Here is a 17,826-nt window from a genome sequence, read left to right as displayed (position 1 = left end):
TCAAAATTTTATTCGTGAATTTATAATCAATTAATTCCAAAAGATACGTCGTGAAACATAGATCTATAAAATACAATTAAAATTTTGCAAAAAAATTTCAATACTAAAAGCAATTATTATGTACTCCCTACGTCCACGAAAGAACTTCCTATCTTTTCTTTTTGGGACGTCCACAAAAGAACTTCTTACCTGTTTTTGGACTATACTCCACCACTTATAATCTTCTTACTTTTCACTTTTCACAACTCCAATATTAATTGTAACACATTTTCACCACTTCCAATACACTCAACTACCTTTTATCCACTCGCAATACACTCAACAATATTTTTTCTTAAAATCAGTGCCACTCCCTCTTAGAAAGTTCTTTCATGGACGGAGGGAGTATTTTTTAAAGAACCATTATAAAATTTTTGTTTTCATAAAATATCAAAATTCAAAACCTTCCAATTTTATAAAATCCTAAGAATATTTGTCACTACAGAAAAAATAAAAAAATGTTTGTCCCTCTAGACTCCTCTGTCCACCTACAACATTTTTTTTCCCTTTCTATTTTATGGTATTTTCCAAATTTCGTCGTATAAAGCAGATCGGTTAATTAAGTTTAATGTATATATCTCCAAATTTGACCAAATCGGCATCTCTCTCCTTATATACTTGTCCACCACGCTTCTTCACTCTTTTCTTACCCTTCTCCCAAAACCACTCTCAAAAACCCAAAACCTTGTCCCATTCTCCCTCGCCTCGGTGATGATGCTGGATTCCGATTTCCTCGTCAGCGGGAAGAGATTCCCTCCGGGGTTCAGATTCCACCCCACCGACGAGGAGCTCGTGCTTTACTATCTCAAGAGGAAGATTTGCTGTAAACGACACCGTCTCGACGTCGTCACTGAGATCGATGTTTACAAGTGGGACCCCGAGGATTTGCCTGGTAGGGTTCTTATTCCTAATCTTGGTGTTTCTTGATTGGAAGCATTTATTTTACTGTTTCTGGTTGTTGATCTCTCATTAATTGATTTAGTAGGGCTCTGCGTTCTATTTGAGGGAATATTTCAGTTTCTTGATTTGTTATGAATGTGCTTGTGAGATTTTCTTACCGATTAGTTGAATGCAGAGTTGTGTGTTGATTGTGTTGTTTACTTTTCCAGGAAGGATTTTTTTTTTTTTTTTTCGTTATTTGATTTATTGCGAATTTGTGATGAATACGACGCAGAACTTAGTCTAATAGGCCTTAGGAAATAGGAATGAATCAATCGAATCTGGATTAAATTAACAGTGTATAAGTTTTCTAAATTGTGACGTGAACTGTGTTAATGACCTCGTGTGTCGTGTAGCTTAATGTATTTGCACATGTGTCTATTGTCACTTCCCAACTTTTCCATTGTTACTGTGTGCTATGAGTATCATTTATTCATTGTGTGCATAGCATTCATGCGAATGAGTTTTTGGTAGTTTATTTACTTTTCTTGATGGCATGATTTACTGACTTTCACTTTGTGATGCACAGGGATGTCGAAACTACAAACTGGTGACAGACAATGGTTCTTCTTCAGTCCTAGAGATCGGAAATATCCAAAGGGAGGGAGGTCCAATAGGGCGACCGGGCATGGTTATTGGAAGGTAACTGGGAAGGACCGTGTCATCTCATATGGTTCTCGTGTTGTTGGGACAAAGAAGACTCTGGTGTTCTATAGAGGTCGTGCCCCTAAAGGAGAACGCACGGATTGGGTGATGCATGAATATACCATGGACGAGGAGGAGTTTAAAAGATGCCAGGATGCTAAGGGATACTATGCACTCTACAAGGTGTACAAGAAAAGTGGGCCTGGTCCGAAAAATGGTGAGCAGTATGGTGCGCCGTTTAGGGAAGAGGAGTGGGACGAGGATCTTGAAGTTCAGTGTCCCCTTGAGCCAGATAAACCAATAAAGCAAGCTCACGAAACCATGCCTGTCGATAATACTAAAACCGTTGATTGTCAGCATCCGTCCTCATTAGATGAGCTTGAGGAAGTATTGAACCGAATAGCAACTGAGCCCGACTCTGTTCAGCCACCGATTGTTGATCGCGAGTATGCTCTGGATCAGTTTCTTGGTGAGGAGACCGAGAGTACATTAATTCACCATTCTTTTGTTGATGTGTCTGTACCAGTGGTTCATCCAGCTCATTGTGACCTTTCAGAGACAACTCAATTACAGTCACAAGTGGCGCCTGATCCCTCCTCTGCCACATTCGTCAATATGGAAGATCCTAATGTGACTGAGGAGGACTTCCTCAAAGATTACCTTGAAATGGATGATCTAGATTCAGATCCGAATGTACGAAGTCATGATAACTGGGGGAATTATTTTGGGAGCCTGCAGTTTGAGGATTTTGATGGTTTGGACAATCTGTATGAAGATGCTTCTTCTTTCCTTTCTGAGCCTGTTGAACCCTGGCAGGCTCCTCAGTCATCCGTGGATAACTTTGACAATGGAGTCATGGACCCGAGTTCAAGCTCATATATGAATAGGTTTGACAACACAACTCAAAATTATTTAATGCGGCAAGAAGCTAACAATTTAGATGGAGCGAGCTCTCAGCTGTGGAGGTGTGAGCCAAGTTACAGTGTAGTGTCCACATCTAAAGTTAATCAGGACTTCAATGCATCATCAACTTCAGGTAGGGATTCCCAGTGGAGCAATTCTTGAGCTGCTTCGACTATATTTATGGTTTTGTGCGATTTTCTGATGATGTGCATGCCAGTTATTCTATTCTTTCACCAATCGAAGAGAGCTCTTGTCATCTTCAGGGCGGTGAAAAACTCTCATTCCCCAACTGGAGACGGGGGGAGTTTGAACCAGCTTCGAGAGCTCTTTAGAGTTGTAACACTCTGTTTACTAATGTTGGTGGATTTTGGCGTGTTTAGGTGCTCCGTATCAAAACCAAAACAACGGTTTTGTAAATGGAGGAAACAAAAATGGGAGGGGCAAGCAGGATGATGATACAGACACATGGTTCTCCTCTGCCGTTTGGTCCTTCTTGGAGTCTATACCGACGAGCCCGGCTTCAGCTTCTGAAGGTCCTTGGGTAAATGGGGCGTGTGAACCCACACAAATGTGTAGCTTAAGTCGGGTAAGAGTTGATGTCAGAAACACTGCAACTTCAAGAAAAATTGGCAAATCTAGCTTTGGTTTCTTATGTTTTTCTATACTTGGAGTAATCTGTGCTATTCTATGGCTACTGACTGGAATCTCAAAGAGGGTTATTGGTTTGTGTTCATAGCTCTCGTAGAATATGTAAATAGAACTTTGCCTCATTGATTTGCTGAAAATCTTTGGTAAATCAAAAGCAGTTTTGAAAATATCCGTATCTTTTGAATTGCGATATATTGGCAAAGTATGTTGCACTCCATTTAACTGCCACCACAATACTCTTCAATTATTATTGGGATAAATGGTGTAAATTAATCGATTCCAATTTAAAGCATTACCACAATACTACAAACATTGTAGTTTGGTGGTATTTCGCTAAATAAATACTATCTATTTTCAAATTGAGACATTAGTTAAGACTTGCAATTGTGATTGAAGCATATAATATCAAAATTTTCTTTTTAACTCAAAATTTGTAAAATGGATCAGGAGTTAGATCTAAATTCATATACTTATATCGTATATTTTTTAATTTTATTGATATCCATATCTTATGGATTATGATCAGTAAGACGTCTTACACAATTAAACACTTCGATGAGTAATCAACTAAAATTTTCCAATAAAAGTAAATTTATCGTTTCTTTTAAATCAAAGCCAAATACTTCATATGTCCCATGTTTCATTTACCATTTTGGATTGTCTCATTATTCTCTTCTCATTTTCATATTATTATTGTCTTATTTCTATAAAAGGTAAAATTTAACCTTTCATAAAGTGTGGATCATATCACATTTTATTAATTTATATATTTTTCTTAATTTTTGTATATAAAATTTTGCGATAATAATAATAAAATGGAGAGAGTACAATTTTAGGAAGCACAACAATAATGGAACGGAGAAAGCATATATTTTGGAAGCTCTAAATTCATAATACTCTCCCCGTCCACGATAAGTGTGGTATTTTTGCCATTTTCATCCGTCCACAATAAATGTGATCTTTTCATTTTATGACATATACATTTATACGTTTATCTCATCCGTCCACGATATATATACCATTTATTAATTAACTAGCAATTTAATTTTGGCGGGACCCTTTCTCTACTTTATATACATCTCTCACTATTTTTTAAAAACCCGTGGCTCTTCCATCCACACCACACTTATCGTGGACGAAGGGAGTACTAGTAGTCTCCTAGTCGACGACGGAACCTCCTTTCCACACCAATCACAGAAGGAAATAAATAAATAAACTCTGCAAAAGGTGAAGCTCAGTCAACAAATAAAGTCAACTAAACCCCACAAGAAGCACAGTGCACTTCACTCGCAGCCTATCAAAATTCCTTACCATAAGTTTCCAAGAAACTTCGACTTCTCTTTTTTGATTAGTTAATATCTATCTCATTGACCCAAGAAGAGTTGGTTTCCTTCTCCGCCACTCCTCTTTCTCGCCCAATTCCCCCCTTCTGCTAGGTTTTTCTCAATCTCAGACACGCACACCACACACACTGAAGCCTCACAAACATTCCCCCCTTTTTCCGGGTTATTCAGTGGTAATATGAAGGTGAAATCGGATATTTCTGGCGACGGTAATGTTTTCCCGCCGGGATTCCGATTCCACCCGACTGATGAGGAGCTCGTGCTTTACTATCTGAAGCGGAAGATCTGCTGCCAGCGCCATCTTCTCGACGTCATCGCTGAGACCGATGTTTACAAGTGGGATCCCGAGGAGTTACCTGGTAAGGTTTATCGCTCAATAATTTCCCCCTTTTTTGGATTTGATTTCATCGTTGACCGTCTGTTTACGAGTATACTGGATTAGGTTATTATTTGTTAGACTGGCTTGTTATGTTTGATTTGGTCAGATATCTGATCAACTGTTCTTCAGGGTTTATGATGTGTTCTTGATTGTTCTGTTTGTTGCGATTTAGATTTGGTGTTAAATGTTAATGCTGATTGTAATTGAAGTCAACCGTCCATGTGGATAGGTTTGTTTTCCTTTTTCATGATGGCTGTTTTTTTGCTTTCTATCTCTTTATGTTGTTTAGTTTGTTTCTAGTCCAATTGCATTGTATGCATGTATTTCGGAAGGCTGTTTGTGTATATTTGAACTTGTAATCACTGGAAAAATGTCCAAACCATGGATCTATATATTTGCTTTTGTGAGATTTGGGATTTTATGTGTGATTGCAATCTTAGCATAGGGTTGCATGTATTGAGTTGGACAGCTGGTTTCTGATCTTTAGTTCTTTGTCGCAAAATTCGCTCTCTTCATTATTGTGCTGCTTAGTGACTTTTTACATGGCTGAAATGCAGGGCTGTCGAAACTGAAAACAGGTGATAGGCAGTGGTTCTTCTTTAGTCCAAGGGATAGGAAATACCCAAATGGAGCAAGGTCTAATAGGGCGACAAGGCATGGATATTGGAAAGCAACTGGGAAGGACCGTGTCATCTCATGTGGTGCTCGTGCTGTTGGTTTAAAGAAGACTCTGGTCTTCTATAGAGGTCGTGCACCTAAAGGAGAGCGCACGGATTGGGTGATGCACGAATACACCATGGATGAAGAAGAGCTGAAAAGATGCCAGGCTGCTACGGAGTACTTTGTGCTGTACAAGGTCTACAAGAAAAGTGGGCCTGGTCCCAAAAATGGTGAGCAATATGGTGCACCGTTTAGGGAGGAGGACTGGGCTGATGACGAAGCTGAAGTTCCATCTCCAATTGAGAAGGAAATTATACTGAATCCGGTTAATGAAACACCTCCTGCCAATATTACTAAATTGGTTGATTTTCAAGACCTTTCCTCACTTGATTATCTTGAGGAGATCATGAACCAAATTGTAGATGAGCCCCTCCCTGTTCAGCCACCAGTCGTTGATCATGAGTTTAATCTAGATCAGTTTGCTGGTGAGGAAACTTATAGTTCGTTGGTTGGCAAATCCTCCAGGGACATTTCTTTGGCAGCTCCCCAACCATTTTTACAGCAACCTATTCTAGCAACTAGTTTTGACCTCACACAGTCGGGCACATCTCAATTCCAGACTACCGACGCACCTGAGGTTTCTTCTGCCCCAGTTGCTAATGTGCTAAATTCTCGTGCCACTGATGAGACCTTCCTCGAAGATTTTCTCGAATTGAATGATTTGGGCCCAGATCCAACTGCACAAAACCCTGGTGAACTGGTTAAAGATATGGATGAGTTTCCATTTGATGATTTGGATTGTCTGCACGAGCTTGAACTGTTTCAAGATGCACCCCTCTTTCTTTGTGATGCGGGGCCTGATGAGTCCAGGCAGACATCTCAATCATACACGAATAGCTTTAGAAATGGAGCTATTGATCCAACCTCAAGCTGCTATATGAACAACGTTGAGAATACTACAACCTACATTCTTCAGCAACACTTTAACAATTCCGACGGAATCAGCTATGAGATGAGCACTGACGGCCAAAGTTGCAGTGTCGTAACCGAGGCACACACAAATCAGGGATTCGTTCCTCCATCGACTTCAGGTACTGATATTAGTGGAATCCATACTGAAGAAATTTTTGAACTGTTACAGACGCATCAGTGGCTTTCTACATTTTGATCTGCTACAGAAACGTTTATGACTACATTTTTTATGAACTTCAAAAGCATGTATGACTATTAATTATGAGCTGCTACAAAAGAATCTATACCTGTTCATTAAGCTGCTGCATAAGCATCTATGACTTTGTTTATTTTGTCATGACTTGCACACTGTTTACTCTCTTATTCTACTTAATCTAAGAGTGAGCTCTTGGTCAGATGGATGGTATGGAAGACCATGTCATCTTCAAGATGGTGAAAACTCTTATGCCCAAGTGGAAAGTGGGGGAGTTTGAGCCAGCTTCAAGAGCTCTTCTTGTATTGAACTTGTTTAGATTGTTTACTAATATATTAGCGGATTTTGCCATGTTTAGGTGTTTTACATCAAAATCCGAATTATGGTTTTATAAATCATTCTGCCGGAGCAAATCAAAATGGAAGTGGCAAACAGGATGATGGTGGTACAGACTCATGGTTCTCCTCTGCTCTCTGGTCCTTTGTGGAGTCTATACCAACAACTCCTGCTTCAGCTTCTGAAAGTGCTTTGGTGAATAGGGCTTTCGAACGAATGTCTAGCTTCGGTAGAGTAAGAATGAATGCCAGAAACTTAAATGTTACTGCAGGTAATGCCATGGCAACTTCTAGAAGTTCTGGCAAATCTAGATCTGGTCTTGTCTTTTTGTCTTTGTTAGGAGTAATGTGTGCTATATTATGGATGCTGATTAGAACCTGACTGATTGATGGATAACACTATTATGTGGTATTCATTTATATGTTAATAGGGAGTTTTTGCTCCGGTGCCTCGCCGGATCATCATTGGAAATATGAATGCAGTTTTGAAATATTCAGCATTTTGCAAAGCTTAGGATTTCCAACAGCACTTACATGAACGTGGTTTGCATGTGTAGTCTTTGCATTGTAGAATTGTAGCCATTTTCATTTTGGCTGCTTTAGCAAATCTGGAGTTGCATTAAGCATGTGTAAATACACATGTTCAAAAGTTAAAGGATATAAAATGGTACAACTAAAAAATTCTTATGGTGAGAACTGTGAGAATATTGAATTTACACGTTCAATGCATTATTGTAATTTAGTTACTTTCTAGTGCAAGTGTTCTCACAGTTTAATTATCTGTACCGTTTAATTTTTTTTTTAATATTTTAGTGAGTGCAATCATTGAGTTTGTACAATTATTTTCATCTTTTAGTTTTGAGTTTCTACAATTAATTTTACCTTTTAATTTTGATTAATAATCATTAAATCAAGCCAAGCAATTCCTAATACGTAGCTCATATAACTTGCTAGGACTTAACTTCGTTGAGTTCAGTATTTATTTTTAAATTACTAGTACTCCCTTCGTCCCTGAAATAACTTCTTTTTTTTTTCTTCTTTTTGGGACGTCTCTCAAATAACTTCATCTTTCTTTCTTTCCAATTTTAGGCAACTATTCCACCACTAATAATATATTTTTCACTTTTCACCACTCCCAATATTAATTATAACACTTTTTCACAACTTCCAATAATAGTATAATACTCCATCCTATTCTAAATGATTGTCGTTCTAAGCTTTTAAATTATTTGTAATTTGAGTGTCGTTTTGGAATTTTTTTCCATTATTTGCCCTTAATTATTTTCTCTTTCATTAATTACTCATGCATATGCATTCACAATTGTGGTGGCGCATCATGGAGAAGATAGTTAGTTTCTCTCTCCACTAGTTATCTGTTTATCAATAAATAAGGTTAATTTAGGTAAACTTATTTTTTATTAATATGTGTGTACGAACTTAGGACGACATATAATATGAACAGGAGGGAGTACTTTTTCTTCACTATCAATACACTTTACAATTTTTCATTAAAACTCGTGCCGTCCCCAAAGAGGAAGCTATTTCAGGGGCGGAAGGAGTATTATTTAGGGTTCCCATTGAGTCAAGTACTTATAAAATTTATTATTTCCGTTGAGTGAGTTGTTTTTATATAAATAATAGTAGTAAAATTTTGAAAAATAAAATTACATGAATTACAAACAAAATTAAGTAGCAAATTTATTACATATGGCTCTTCCCTTCTTTATTCTCCTTTGGTTGCAGGCGGCTACTCTACCAACAATTACTAGGCCTTGTTACTGATGATGGACCATATACCACATTTTCTAAATATGTTGTCTACAAGAGTTGAAGTTGCTTACTTCACATAACGTTGATTGAATAAAATTTGCTGTTTCGCAGTCCTAAAATCAATCATCAATCATTTCGACTTTATTTCTTGTTCATGTTCAAGTAATGCAGTTCCTTCTTGTTTTCTTCGTGAGGAACAATTGTAATTCGTTGTCCAGATTCTTCGAAATCGAAAATAATTATAATCTTAATAATATAAAGTTTAATTTGATTGGAACACTGCCGATTTTAATTTCCAAATCTGTGATTTGATTGTCCGGTTTATCCAATTTTCAAATAATAACAAATCTAAAAGGAACCAAATAATATACTTTCAGGTGTCCGATCACGTTCACTTTCTGTCAGCCAAAATGAAATTAAAGCAAATTAAGGTTTACAACGGAAATAAATAGGTATCTTTCTCCATAGTTCTTTAAATAAAAAATAATAAAAATATCAATATATGTACTGTACTAGTTTAGCTCTATAGCTCATAAGTCAAATTCCTATTATAGTATTATTGCATGCTAACTGAACACACTTATTCAAACCACAGATACTACTGAGTGAGTTACTTCAGAAGTTTGTAATGTCGAAATGAATCAATAATGCTTCGTCTTTTCCACTTTTCCTAGTTAAAGATTGAAGATTAGCATGGTATAATCTTTCTACAGTAACTAGTTTGAACACCGAATATATAATCTTCCACCAAAAATCACTTATACAGATTGAAACAAAGAGTATTTGAGTGAATAACAAGCGGCCAATTCCACGGAATAAATGTGAGCCATATTTTCTACCTTTGCAGCTTTGCTATTGTAAGTTTTTGCAGTTGAGTTGGGTGCTGCTCTCCATCTGATCATCCGATGGTCGGAGCAAAATCCGAAACAAAATCGTAAGGCTGATGTGAAAACACGAAAAATCCTCCATGTTTGATGAGATGAGCACAGCTTTGACAAATCAATTTAGTAGGAATGCCCGTTTTAACGTCCTAGCAGCAATGCGCGAGACTAGTTTTCCAGCCAGATCTGCTGGCAGTCTTAGCAATTGTTGTTGTGAACCTTGTGGGAGCTGAAAGAGTTTTACAATGGCGCACGTTAGTGAGGGAGAAATCATCCAAACTTGATGCAAAAGCACTAATTTTCTTAGCTGTTGACGATAGATGAATACTGTTAAAAAGCATCATCCGTTGTGTATGAATAAAGTATGAAAGGGCAAGATGCCATAGGTCCCTAGCTAAAAGCCAGTTGAGAATATGTTTGATCCATGATTCCTACCTCGGAAATTGCAGAGAGAAGAAGTGGCAGCATTTCCTGAGAAGATCTCAATCCATAAGGGAGCAGCGCGGCTCCATCTGAGGAGTCATACGAGCCAACTCCATTGTCTCCCTGCCACGAGAAATCAACGAATCATAAAATTTATTACTACTTACTTATTTTTCATCATCATAGTTAAGCAACAACTAGTATCCTTTGGAATGGGGAAGCAAAGGGAGTGTTTGTAACAAACCACTGCAGAAGTTTCAGTTCGTTGAAGCTCAGAAATTAATAGCATAAGGCGTCTCAGTGTTCGCAGATTGTTGATATCTTCATCAGTCATGGAGGTCGAACTTGGCCTGAAGGGTAGGTTTGCTGTAAGTGAGTCCAAGGTCGCTAATCCAAGTGCATCCAACCCCTATATGATCACACTTATAAAAAAGTAGTAAGAAAAAATATAGCCCTTGAAAAGTTGGTAATGACTTGCAAAGCAACAGAATTAAGAGCTAAAATGGTGAGCAGATATTGCATCTTAACATAAGAACTTTTCATAGTTTGCTCAAATGATTAATTTTACCTCACCCACACAAACAGCTTCAGTGAAAAAGTCGGCATATGCACATGCAGATTTAAACTCATAAGGGTTGGCATTGGCAAATATTAAAAACCTTTCCTATTCCGTGGACTTCGATTTCTTTGACAATTAATCAGGTTACTGGTCTTCTAAAGTGTCTCTAGCCTTCTTTGTTAACGCGGACATCATACAATCTATGGATTCTTAATACCATTGTATGAAAATACGTTTATGAAATCCAGAAAAAGCAATTCAGGAAGATGTCTCCAGATCTAACCTTGGCAAATTCGTCAAGAAGTATTTCTCTCACCAATGCTCCCTGCGCATTAAATAGAATGGATTTTATCATGTTAAGAGTACTTTTGATCTACTTTCTGCATTTTGCTAATTAACAAGAAGATAGAACTTAGAAATACCGTCTCATCCAAAGTAAAAGAAAGAACTTGCTTGATCATCTTCTTAGAGTTGTCTTCTACCTGTTCTCCAATCAATGCTCTTTCTGTCCTGGCACGCAATGACTGTCCCAAAGGAAACCTTTAATCAGAAAATTGTCCGCAAGTCCAACTGGAAACTCATTTAACAATTGGTTGTGAGGCAGTTTAGTAGTTCCTCGAGAAAATATGTATCTTATTAGGTTTCAGGTGTACAAATACTATGACTACCTGAAACTAAACAGCTTTAAACATCATGAATCAATACAAGACTTCTTTAGTATGGGAATAATTAAGTTTTGAGTGCCCTCTCCTATAGGAGGAGCTTACATCGCTGAGGTAACTGAATCAGGAACAATTCCCAAGCGATAAAGATCTCCGAAGAGCTATGAGTGGCTCGGTGACCACTTTAATATTAGATACTAATACTGATTACTGATTGACCATGAAGCCGAATGCAAATTTACTTGAATATCATCTTAAATGGATCTCCTCAAATGGTTCTCTAAATAGCAAAATATGGGAACAACAGAATATCTATATACAAAATTATAAATAACAAAATAAGGGGACAACGGACTTATCTCATACATAAACAACGGGGCAAGAGGGCACAAGGTAAATTCAGTTCTCAGGGATTTCTTATTGAACCAAAGGACATGGTGGAGAGAGGAGACAAATGACGAGTAATATTACAAAGAAATTTTATCTCACCTCTGATAAGAGAGACTCTAGTCGATCAATTCTGAACACGCCATCCTAGTTAAAAAAAAACTTGAGATCAGTATCTTGATTTGATCAAGAATGATGTTCGACTCGCAGAAAGTGGTTAGTAAAGAGCTTTGAAAGACCAACCATCATCCTTCTGGCAGTAGGTATACCTTGTAAAGAAGAGCTTGCAACGAAGATTTCAATTTCGCTGAGCTACCAATAAGCACCTTCCTGGCAATCCAAGGGTAAGTATTTCCCAAAACTTTGTAATTTGGATCAGAGCCGATGGCAATTCCTTCCAAAACAGCCAGACTGGAGCACCAAGAGAGATGAAACAGTAAGTGTTAAGTTGATTCCACACGACTAGAAGTCTAGAAGAAATATAGTTATCTTGAAAGAGTATTATATATTCATAAATCATAGAATAACAGATAAAATATACAAATCCACCTTCTAATGACGAGAGAAAAATAAGATGGAATCCTGAACTTGTATTTGTACCTGCAGCCATAACAGAGGAAAAGGCTTTATGATAAAATAGAATATACTCCAAAAACATGAAAAACACTGATCAAATTTTTAAATAAGGTGACAGGATAAGGTTCTATCAGTATGCTGATGTGCATAAGTAGTTTTGCATCCGGTCACCAGCAATTACAATTCTAATGAAGTTACCCAGAAAACATTATCAGTTCCTGGATTCGGAAACAAACACAAATGGAGATTATCCAGTAGAAGGTGAAGATGTCAGGAAACAAGTACATGGTGAATCCCAAATCTCCAAGAAGATCCCCAAAGCTAATGTTCTGAACTCCTTTGTCAACGGCACCTCGAAAGACACCTGCATATCATCTCACATTACAGAAACTGAATAATAGCCGATGGAGAATGAGAAAGAACTAGATGAAAGGCAATGAATTAGAAAGAGTACTACAGTAGTAAGTATACTGCATCTTAGGGTCAGATAGGACCTGTTAATGCTTTTGTAACTTCTTCCTTGTCAGCTGTTGGTGGAAGAAGCCTGTGGAATTAAGTTTCGCTCTTGAATATATACTCAATAAGAAGCATGCATCAACTTAATGCAGACCAGGATAGTCAAAGTACCCAAGAGTTACAAAGTCTATTGCAAGTGCATCATAATCACGGTTAACAAGGTGGAGACAAGCTTCAATAAATCCATCACGAAGTTCTTCTTTGAATTCACCCATCATGCCAAAGTCTGAGGAATAAGTTATATCTTTCAGAAATTGATGAATGCTACGGTTTGAAATGCAATTACAAAACCTAATATAGTAGGCCCAGAGACTATAAGAGGCATATCATATCAGGCTGCCACATTCTTATAAAGCATAGCCGTTTTCTGGTCAGCTCCTCAAAACCATGTTTAAATGAACAATATTGCTTCAGAAATCGTATTCCCTTAAAAATTGAATTTTGTCAGTCCCAGGCCTTAGCATTGATTGATCTAGGAACTGAACTCAACTTATCAACTGTATATCATAACAATGTAATGAAATATTTCTGCATTATGAATATCCACCAAAGAGAAGACCGATTTCTAAATGACGGCGACTAATTTTCACTATATGTTGCAACTTGTCATCTTCATATTAAGTTGTAATTCATCTTCTTCATATGCATAATCATGTAAATACTGTGCAAAAAAAGTACCTAGGTAGGCTAGTTTCCCATCATATGTGCGAAGCAGGTTTCCAGGATGCGGATCAGCATGATAAAACCCATACTCTAGAAGTTGATTGAATGAACAATAGACCCCGACCTGTTGGCCATCAATAAAGCAACTAGTTGTATAGAAGTCGATTCAGATAATAGAAGAGCAGACTGCAACTAGTTTCAAGAATAGACCTGAATCATGTAAAGATCCTTCACTTCCTCTAGCTTTTGACCCTACATGATGCAATATGAGCCATAAACATGGCTTTCTCATAAAAAAGAACGACATTTTAGAATTAAAAAAAATATCACTCTGATCATCAGTTTGGTTGAACAACTTTCTTATACTGCATACCACAAAACCGATATATAGAGGAAAACTTCATAGCCAAAGTTACTGATACCATGACAATAAATTGATGAACATACTTGGAAGTAGAATGAAAAAAGTTCTTTGCTGAGGTAGAATGCATGCAATAACCGGATCAACAAACAGATCAACTACCTTTCAGTTTGATATTTTGATCATTTATAAGTTTAAATGCCCTAAGGACTAAGGAGCGTACATATTCACATAAACAAAAGATTGAAGTTACCTCAATCCATTGCATGGTGAGAACCCTGCCAGTTGTTTGGTCAACATACATTTCAGGAACCACAACATCCTTTATGCTGCCGTATAACTGTCTGATCAAGTAGCAAATATTAGAAAGCCTTCTTGAAAGTAGCCTTCTGATTTCACAGAACAAAAGAATAGATGAAAAAAATGTACGAACAAATCCATGGAATCAACAAGCATGCAGATTATGGATCATAACTATTATCATATATCTTCCATAGATATGTGAAGTAAATGGATCTGAGAAAATTCATTAAGATATAGAACTTTGTCTGCTACCAGTAAATTTATCGCCAGACTAGAACTGTTTCTAACAGAAGTTCAAGGACAACATAGATTGAAATGACTGCTAAGTTTGATAGCTTCCATCAATCATTAGACTTTCTCCATCATTCACTGCTCACAACAGTAGCAGATTATCAAATACTTAAGGATCTCTTTTTACCAATCAAATGTTGCCGGTCCAAACTACAAGACAGGCCTTTTAAAGTTAAAGGATCTTGAGGCGCTATTATAGCAGCAAGAAAAATTACTTACCTAAACTTTACTCCATTTTTTGCTTCTTGGTTGTAATCCATCTCCTGCATTCAATTGGATTACCTGTATTCAATATGAAGCACTAAGAAGAAGTGTTGAGTAGAACTTCAAGTGATGCTCTACCAAGAAAAATGTGTCATCAAATAAAATTAGTAAAATCAAACGTCACATTAATATAATTGTATTTTCTAGAAATAATCACAACCAATACAAGCCAAAGGGTCAATAAACTTGTTTTTGTCTAAGGTAGTGCAATATTAAGTTCTACACGTCAGTATGTGTGATAGCCAAGAAAGTTCCTTTTTAGACTGCGGCATATTCAGAGCATCGAAATTCCATAAAGAAGTGAAAAAAAGAAAAATACCCGGAAAAGGCTTGATGCCCATTCGTCAACCACTGACTGCAAAATGGTTATAAGGTATTAGTTACACTTAACCCAAAGAAAGATATATGAACTAAGAGGAGATATATGATAGAAAATAGATGCAAATTTTCTCTGATCACTGAACTTTTTGACGTGTTATGTGTTAAGAAAACTAGAAAATGATAAGATACGGACTACCTGTGTTGAGGTGACATAAATTGTGTTCAGAAATCAAATTCGAGAAATGTGTCGAAGATTTATTCCATACTACCTGAAGGTCTGTGTTAAATCTTCCTACAGTCCTTATAATTCCTGCCAGGAAACGCAAGATCAGTATGTCCAACGAGATTGCAGCTCTAACTCCAGGCCTCTGCACTTTTATAGCAACAACCTTCCCACTTGACCGAAGCCTAGCTTGATAAACCTTTTCCCAAGTATCAAGAATTAGTTTTTGAAAAGTATTAGTTGACCTCAAACTTTGATCTTGTGATAATTTCTACAAAATCCATGAAGAGGACAAATTTCTAATTATTCTGATTATAACTTAAAAGTTGAAGACCTGTCCAAGTGATGCTGCTGCCACAGGCTCAGGGGAGATTTCCGAAAATAGTGCTTCTATTGGTAATCCAAGTTCTCGCTCTATTATATCAAATGCAACTGCTGTGGAAAATGGTGTAATTCGATCTTGCAAGAGTGAAAGCTCATCCAAATATGAGGGCGGTATCAAATCCTGTAAAAAACAGATATTCACGGGAATATTACTGCACGTAGATTGATAGGATAAGAACTTCAATTTATAAACTGATGGGGAACCTTTACGAATTTTAGAATTTATAAATTGGTTCAATATTGACTTGTTCATGCTTATCTTCTTATTAAAACCTTAAGCAATTTAAGTGTAGTATTTTGAAATTATGAGATTGGAAAATATTCACATTCAAGAGAATGGGAAAACTGTAAATTTGTTAAGAAACGCAATATCCAGTACAAAATACGTGATTTACAATCAAGTAGGATAATAAAGAAGCACACAGAACTTACAGGTCGAGACGAAACAGCCTGAGCTATCTTAATATAAGCCTACACAAAAGGTCAAGATACATTTTAGCAAATTAGCCACATAAATATGATGCAACATCATGAAGGAAATGAAAATGGACTTTGAAAAGCGGAAATTAATATGAAAAGGTCTCTGTTTTTTCATGTCATAGCAGTCCATAGATTCTTTCAAGTTTTAATTAACACCAGATGTCCATGCATTTGCTAGAATAAAATCAACAGCAATAAGATTCCCAGGAAACCGAGTTCAAAGTCCTAATTTGAAAATAATTGTAAGACTGTAAGGGAAAGCGTGCATATAATGGAAAACCGAAATTGAAAAAAACTGACACAACATAAAAAAGTGAAGCATTTATTATGAAAACTAAAAACATATACCGGCCCGAGTTGTACTAGTATCTTCCTCAATTCAGCAGCCCTGACCTACAATCCATAAGAAAAACAATGAAAAACTGATGAAGGTGCACACATCAAAAGAATATTCACATATTTATCAACTAATAAGCTGCAGAAAGTGAATAGACAAAGAGCAAGTTGTTCTTTTGCATATCTAATTCAATTGACAATGACTAAGTATTGAGAACAAAAATAAAATAAAATCAAATAATCCGTTTCACGCCAATGAACCCACATTTGAAACCAAAAGCTGCAAGTCATAAGACATTCCGTCGCTCAGGAGTTGCCTAATTGGCCTATACACGCCGAAAACCAATCGAGTTGCTCATGGGAATCACAATCGCTCCAAAATCAGAAATCAGAAGCACACACCATGTCACTCTACAGACTACAAATTAGTGGAGACTTGTAACCCTAACCTCGAACATGGCGTCCGCACGCTCGGTGATGCGGTCGTAATACCGGAGGGCGAACCACCGGCCGAGAGTGGTGGCGGTCTGCAACAACCGGCGGAGGAGAATCAAAGGCTTCTTCTGATATATAGCGGCGATTTTCGATATTTTGTATTCGTTCAAGGATTCGGCTTCAGATGAGCTCAGCTCGAAGAGGTAGCCGGAGTATTGCGTGAAGGCGTCGACTTCATTAGTCGCGGCGACCTGGTGGCGCCGAAGCGTGCTGAGTCGCGAGTGGCGGCCGGAGGCGAAACTGGCGGCAACTGGAAATGACGGCGGCGATGGAGGCGGGACCAGCAGCATCTTGCCGGGAACTGAAACGAATTTCGCTGCAAATTTGCAACCGTTGGCGGAGGTAGTTTGTTGGCCTCTATTAAAAGATTCGTATTATCTGATTTTTTTTTTTTTTTTGCTTAATTATGTCGTATTTATTTACAGGCGAGACGTAGGATTGCCACAAAAGTAATCACTACACATATTCTGCAAAAATAATTATTTTTGGTGTAAATTAAGTAGAAAGTAGTCATATAATATTCTTGTAGTAAGCTCCTCAAATATTTTTAGATACATAAATCATACTGATATACACCTTTAAGGGTCCGTTTGATTTACAATTTAAGATTGATTAGAATTAAAATTATCTTTAAAAATTAGTATGGATTAGTGTGAATTTATACTATTTCATGGGTGTTTGATATCATGACTACTTCATCCTATATTGTGTTTGATATCCATAGGATTATGTTGGATTATATTATCTAATATCAAAACTATCCTCATATAATTTTAAAAATATCATGTGTGTCCACCATTACCTGGGCATTTGCATCGATATGCGTGAAGAAGGGTAGCAGAATTTTTATCCAACTTCGCAGTATTAATGTTATC

At 37.1% G+C, this 17,826-nt stretch overlaps 3 protein-coding genes across 7 annotated transcripts; 2 read left to right on the top strand and 1 right to left on the bottom strand.

Moving 5' to 3' along the window:
• The first annotated feature begins 609 nt into the window (after positions 1-609).
• Positions 610-3,341, top strand: LOC130994786 (NAC domain-containing protein 17-like). The gene is made up of 3 exons (XM_057919851.1): positions 610-931; positions 1,508-2,659; positions 2,907-3,341. Exons 1-3 carry the CDS (start codon positions 751-753, stop codon positions 3,260-3,262), a joined length of 1,689 nt encoding a protein of 562 aa, XP_057775834.1. The 5' UTR covers positions 610-750; the 3' UTR covers positions 3,263-3,341.
• Positions 3,342-4,502: 1,161 nt separating this feature from the next.
• LOC130994778 (NAC domain-containing protein 17-like) lies at positions 4,503-7,549 on the top strand. The gene is made up of 3 exons (XM_057919846.1): positions 4,503-4,876; positions 5,454-6,647; positions 7,080-7,549. The coding sequence occupies exons 1-3, from the start codon at positions 4,696-4,698 to the stop codon at positions 7,436-7,438; spliced, it is 1,734 nt and encodes a 577-aa protein (XP_057775829.1). The 5' UTR covers positions 4,503-4,695; the 3' UTR covers positions 7,439-7,549.
• A 1,914-nt stretch (positions 7,550-9,463) lies between these two features.
• On the bottom strand, positions 9,464-17,339 carry LOC130994750 (uncharacterized aarF domain-containing protein kinase At1g71810, chloroplastic). Of its 5 annotated transcripts, none has more exons than XM_057919828.1 (21): positions 16,906-17,338; positions 16,469-16,513; positions 16,073-16,111; positions 15,591-15,761; positions 15,303-15,455; positions 15,032-15,067; positions 14,668-14,711; positions 14,108-14,198; positions 13,704-13,745; positions 13,509-13,617; positions 12,942-13,056; positions 12,809-12,858; positions 12,600-12,678; positions 12,288-12,338; positions 12,008-12,149; positions 11,841-11,885; positions 11,112-11,213; positions 10,973-11,014; positions 10,375-10,539; positions 10,143-10,253; positions 9,464-9,936 (listed from the first exon to the last, which is right to left on the bottom strand). In XM_057919828.1, exons 1-21 carry the CDS (start codon positions 17,239-17,241, stop codon positions 9,826-9,828), a joined length of 2,079 nt encoding a protein of 692 aa, XP_057775811.1. In that variant the 5' UTR covers positions 17,242-17,338; the 3' UTR covers positions 9,464-9,825. The 5 variants fall into 5 exon arrangements, 4 of the variants coding, with proteins under 4 accessions (XP_057775811.1, XP_057775798.1, XP_057775814.1 ...); XM_057919815.1 differs by having other exon boundaries at positions 12,513-12,678; positions 16,906-17,335; XM_057919831.1 differs by lacking the exon at positions 13,704-13,745.
• Between the last annotated feature and the right edge of the window lie 487 nt (positions 17,340-17,826).

The sequence above is a fragment of the Salvia miltiorrhiza genome, chromosome 1 (genome assembly GCF_028751815.1).
Source record: "Salvia miltiorrhiza cultivar Shanhuang (shh) chromosome 1, IMPLAD_Smil_shh, whole genome shotgun sequence".
In the NCBI taxonomy this organism is placed as follows: Eukaryota; Viridiplantae; Streptophyta; class Magnoliopsida; order Lamiales; family Lamiaceae; genus Salvia; species Salvia miltiorrhiza.
This window is presented reverse-complemented; position numbering and strand designations above follow the sequence as displayed.

Excerpts from the sequence above, each read along its gene's own strand:
- LOC130994786 (XM_057919851.1), top strand. The coding sequence starts at position 751 with ATGATGCTGGATTCCGATTTCCTCGTCAGCGGGAAGAGATTCCCTCCG. Across the intron at positions 932-1,507 it reads GGACCCCGAGGATTTGCCTG|GGATGTCGAAACTACAAACT; the intron begins GTAGGGTTCTTA and ends TGTGATGCACAG. Across the intron at positions 2,660-2,906 it reads CAATGCATCATCAACTTCAG|GTGCTCCGTATCAAAACCAA; the intron begins GTAGGGATTCCC and ends TGGCGTGTTTAG.
- LOC130994778 (XM_057919846.1), top strand. The coding sequence starts at position 4,696 with ATGAAGGTGAAATCGGATATTTCTGGCGACGGTAATGTTTTCCCGCCG. Across the intron at positions 4,877-5,453 it reads GGATCCCGAGGAGTTACCTG|GGCTGTCGAAACTGAAAACA; the intron begins GTAAGGTTTATC and ends GCTGAAATGCAG. Across the intron at positions 6,648-7,079 it reads CGTTCCTCCATCGACTTCAG|GTGTTTTACATCAAAATCCG; the intron begins GTACTGATATTA and ends TGCCATGTTTAG.
- LOC130994750 (XM_057919815.1), bottom strand. The coding sequence starts at position 17,241 with ATGCTGCTGGTCCCGCCTCCATCGCCGCCGTCATTTCCAGTTGCCGCC. Across the intron at positions 14,712-15,031 it reads GGGCATCAAGCCTTTTCCGG|GAGATGGATTACAACCAAGA; the intron begins GTATTTTTCTTT and ends AATTGAATGCAG. Across the intron at positions 11,214-11,840 it reads TAGAGTCTCTCTTATCAGAG|TCATTGCGTGCCAGGACAGA; the intron begins GTGAGATAAAAT and ends CCTTTGGGACAG.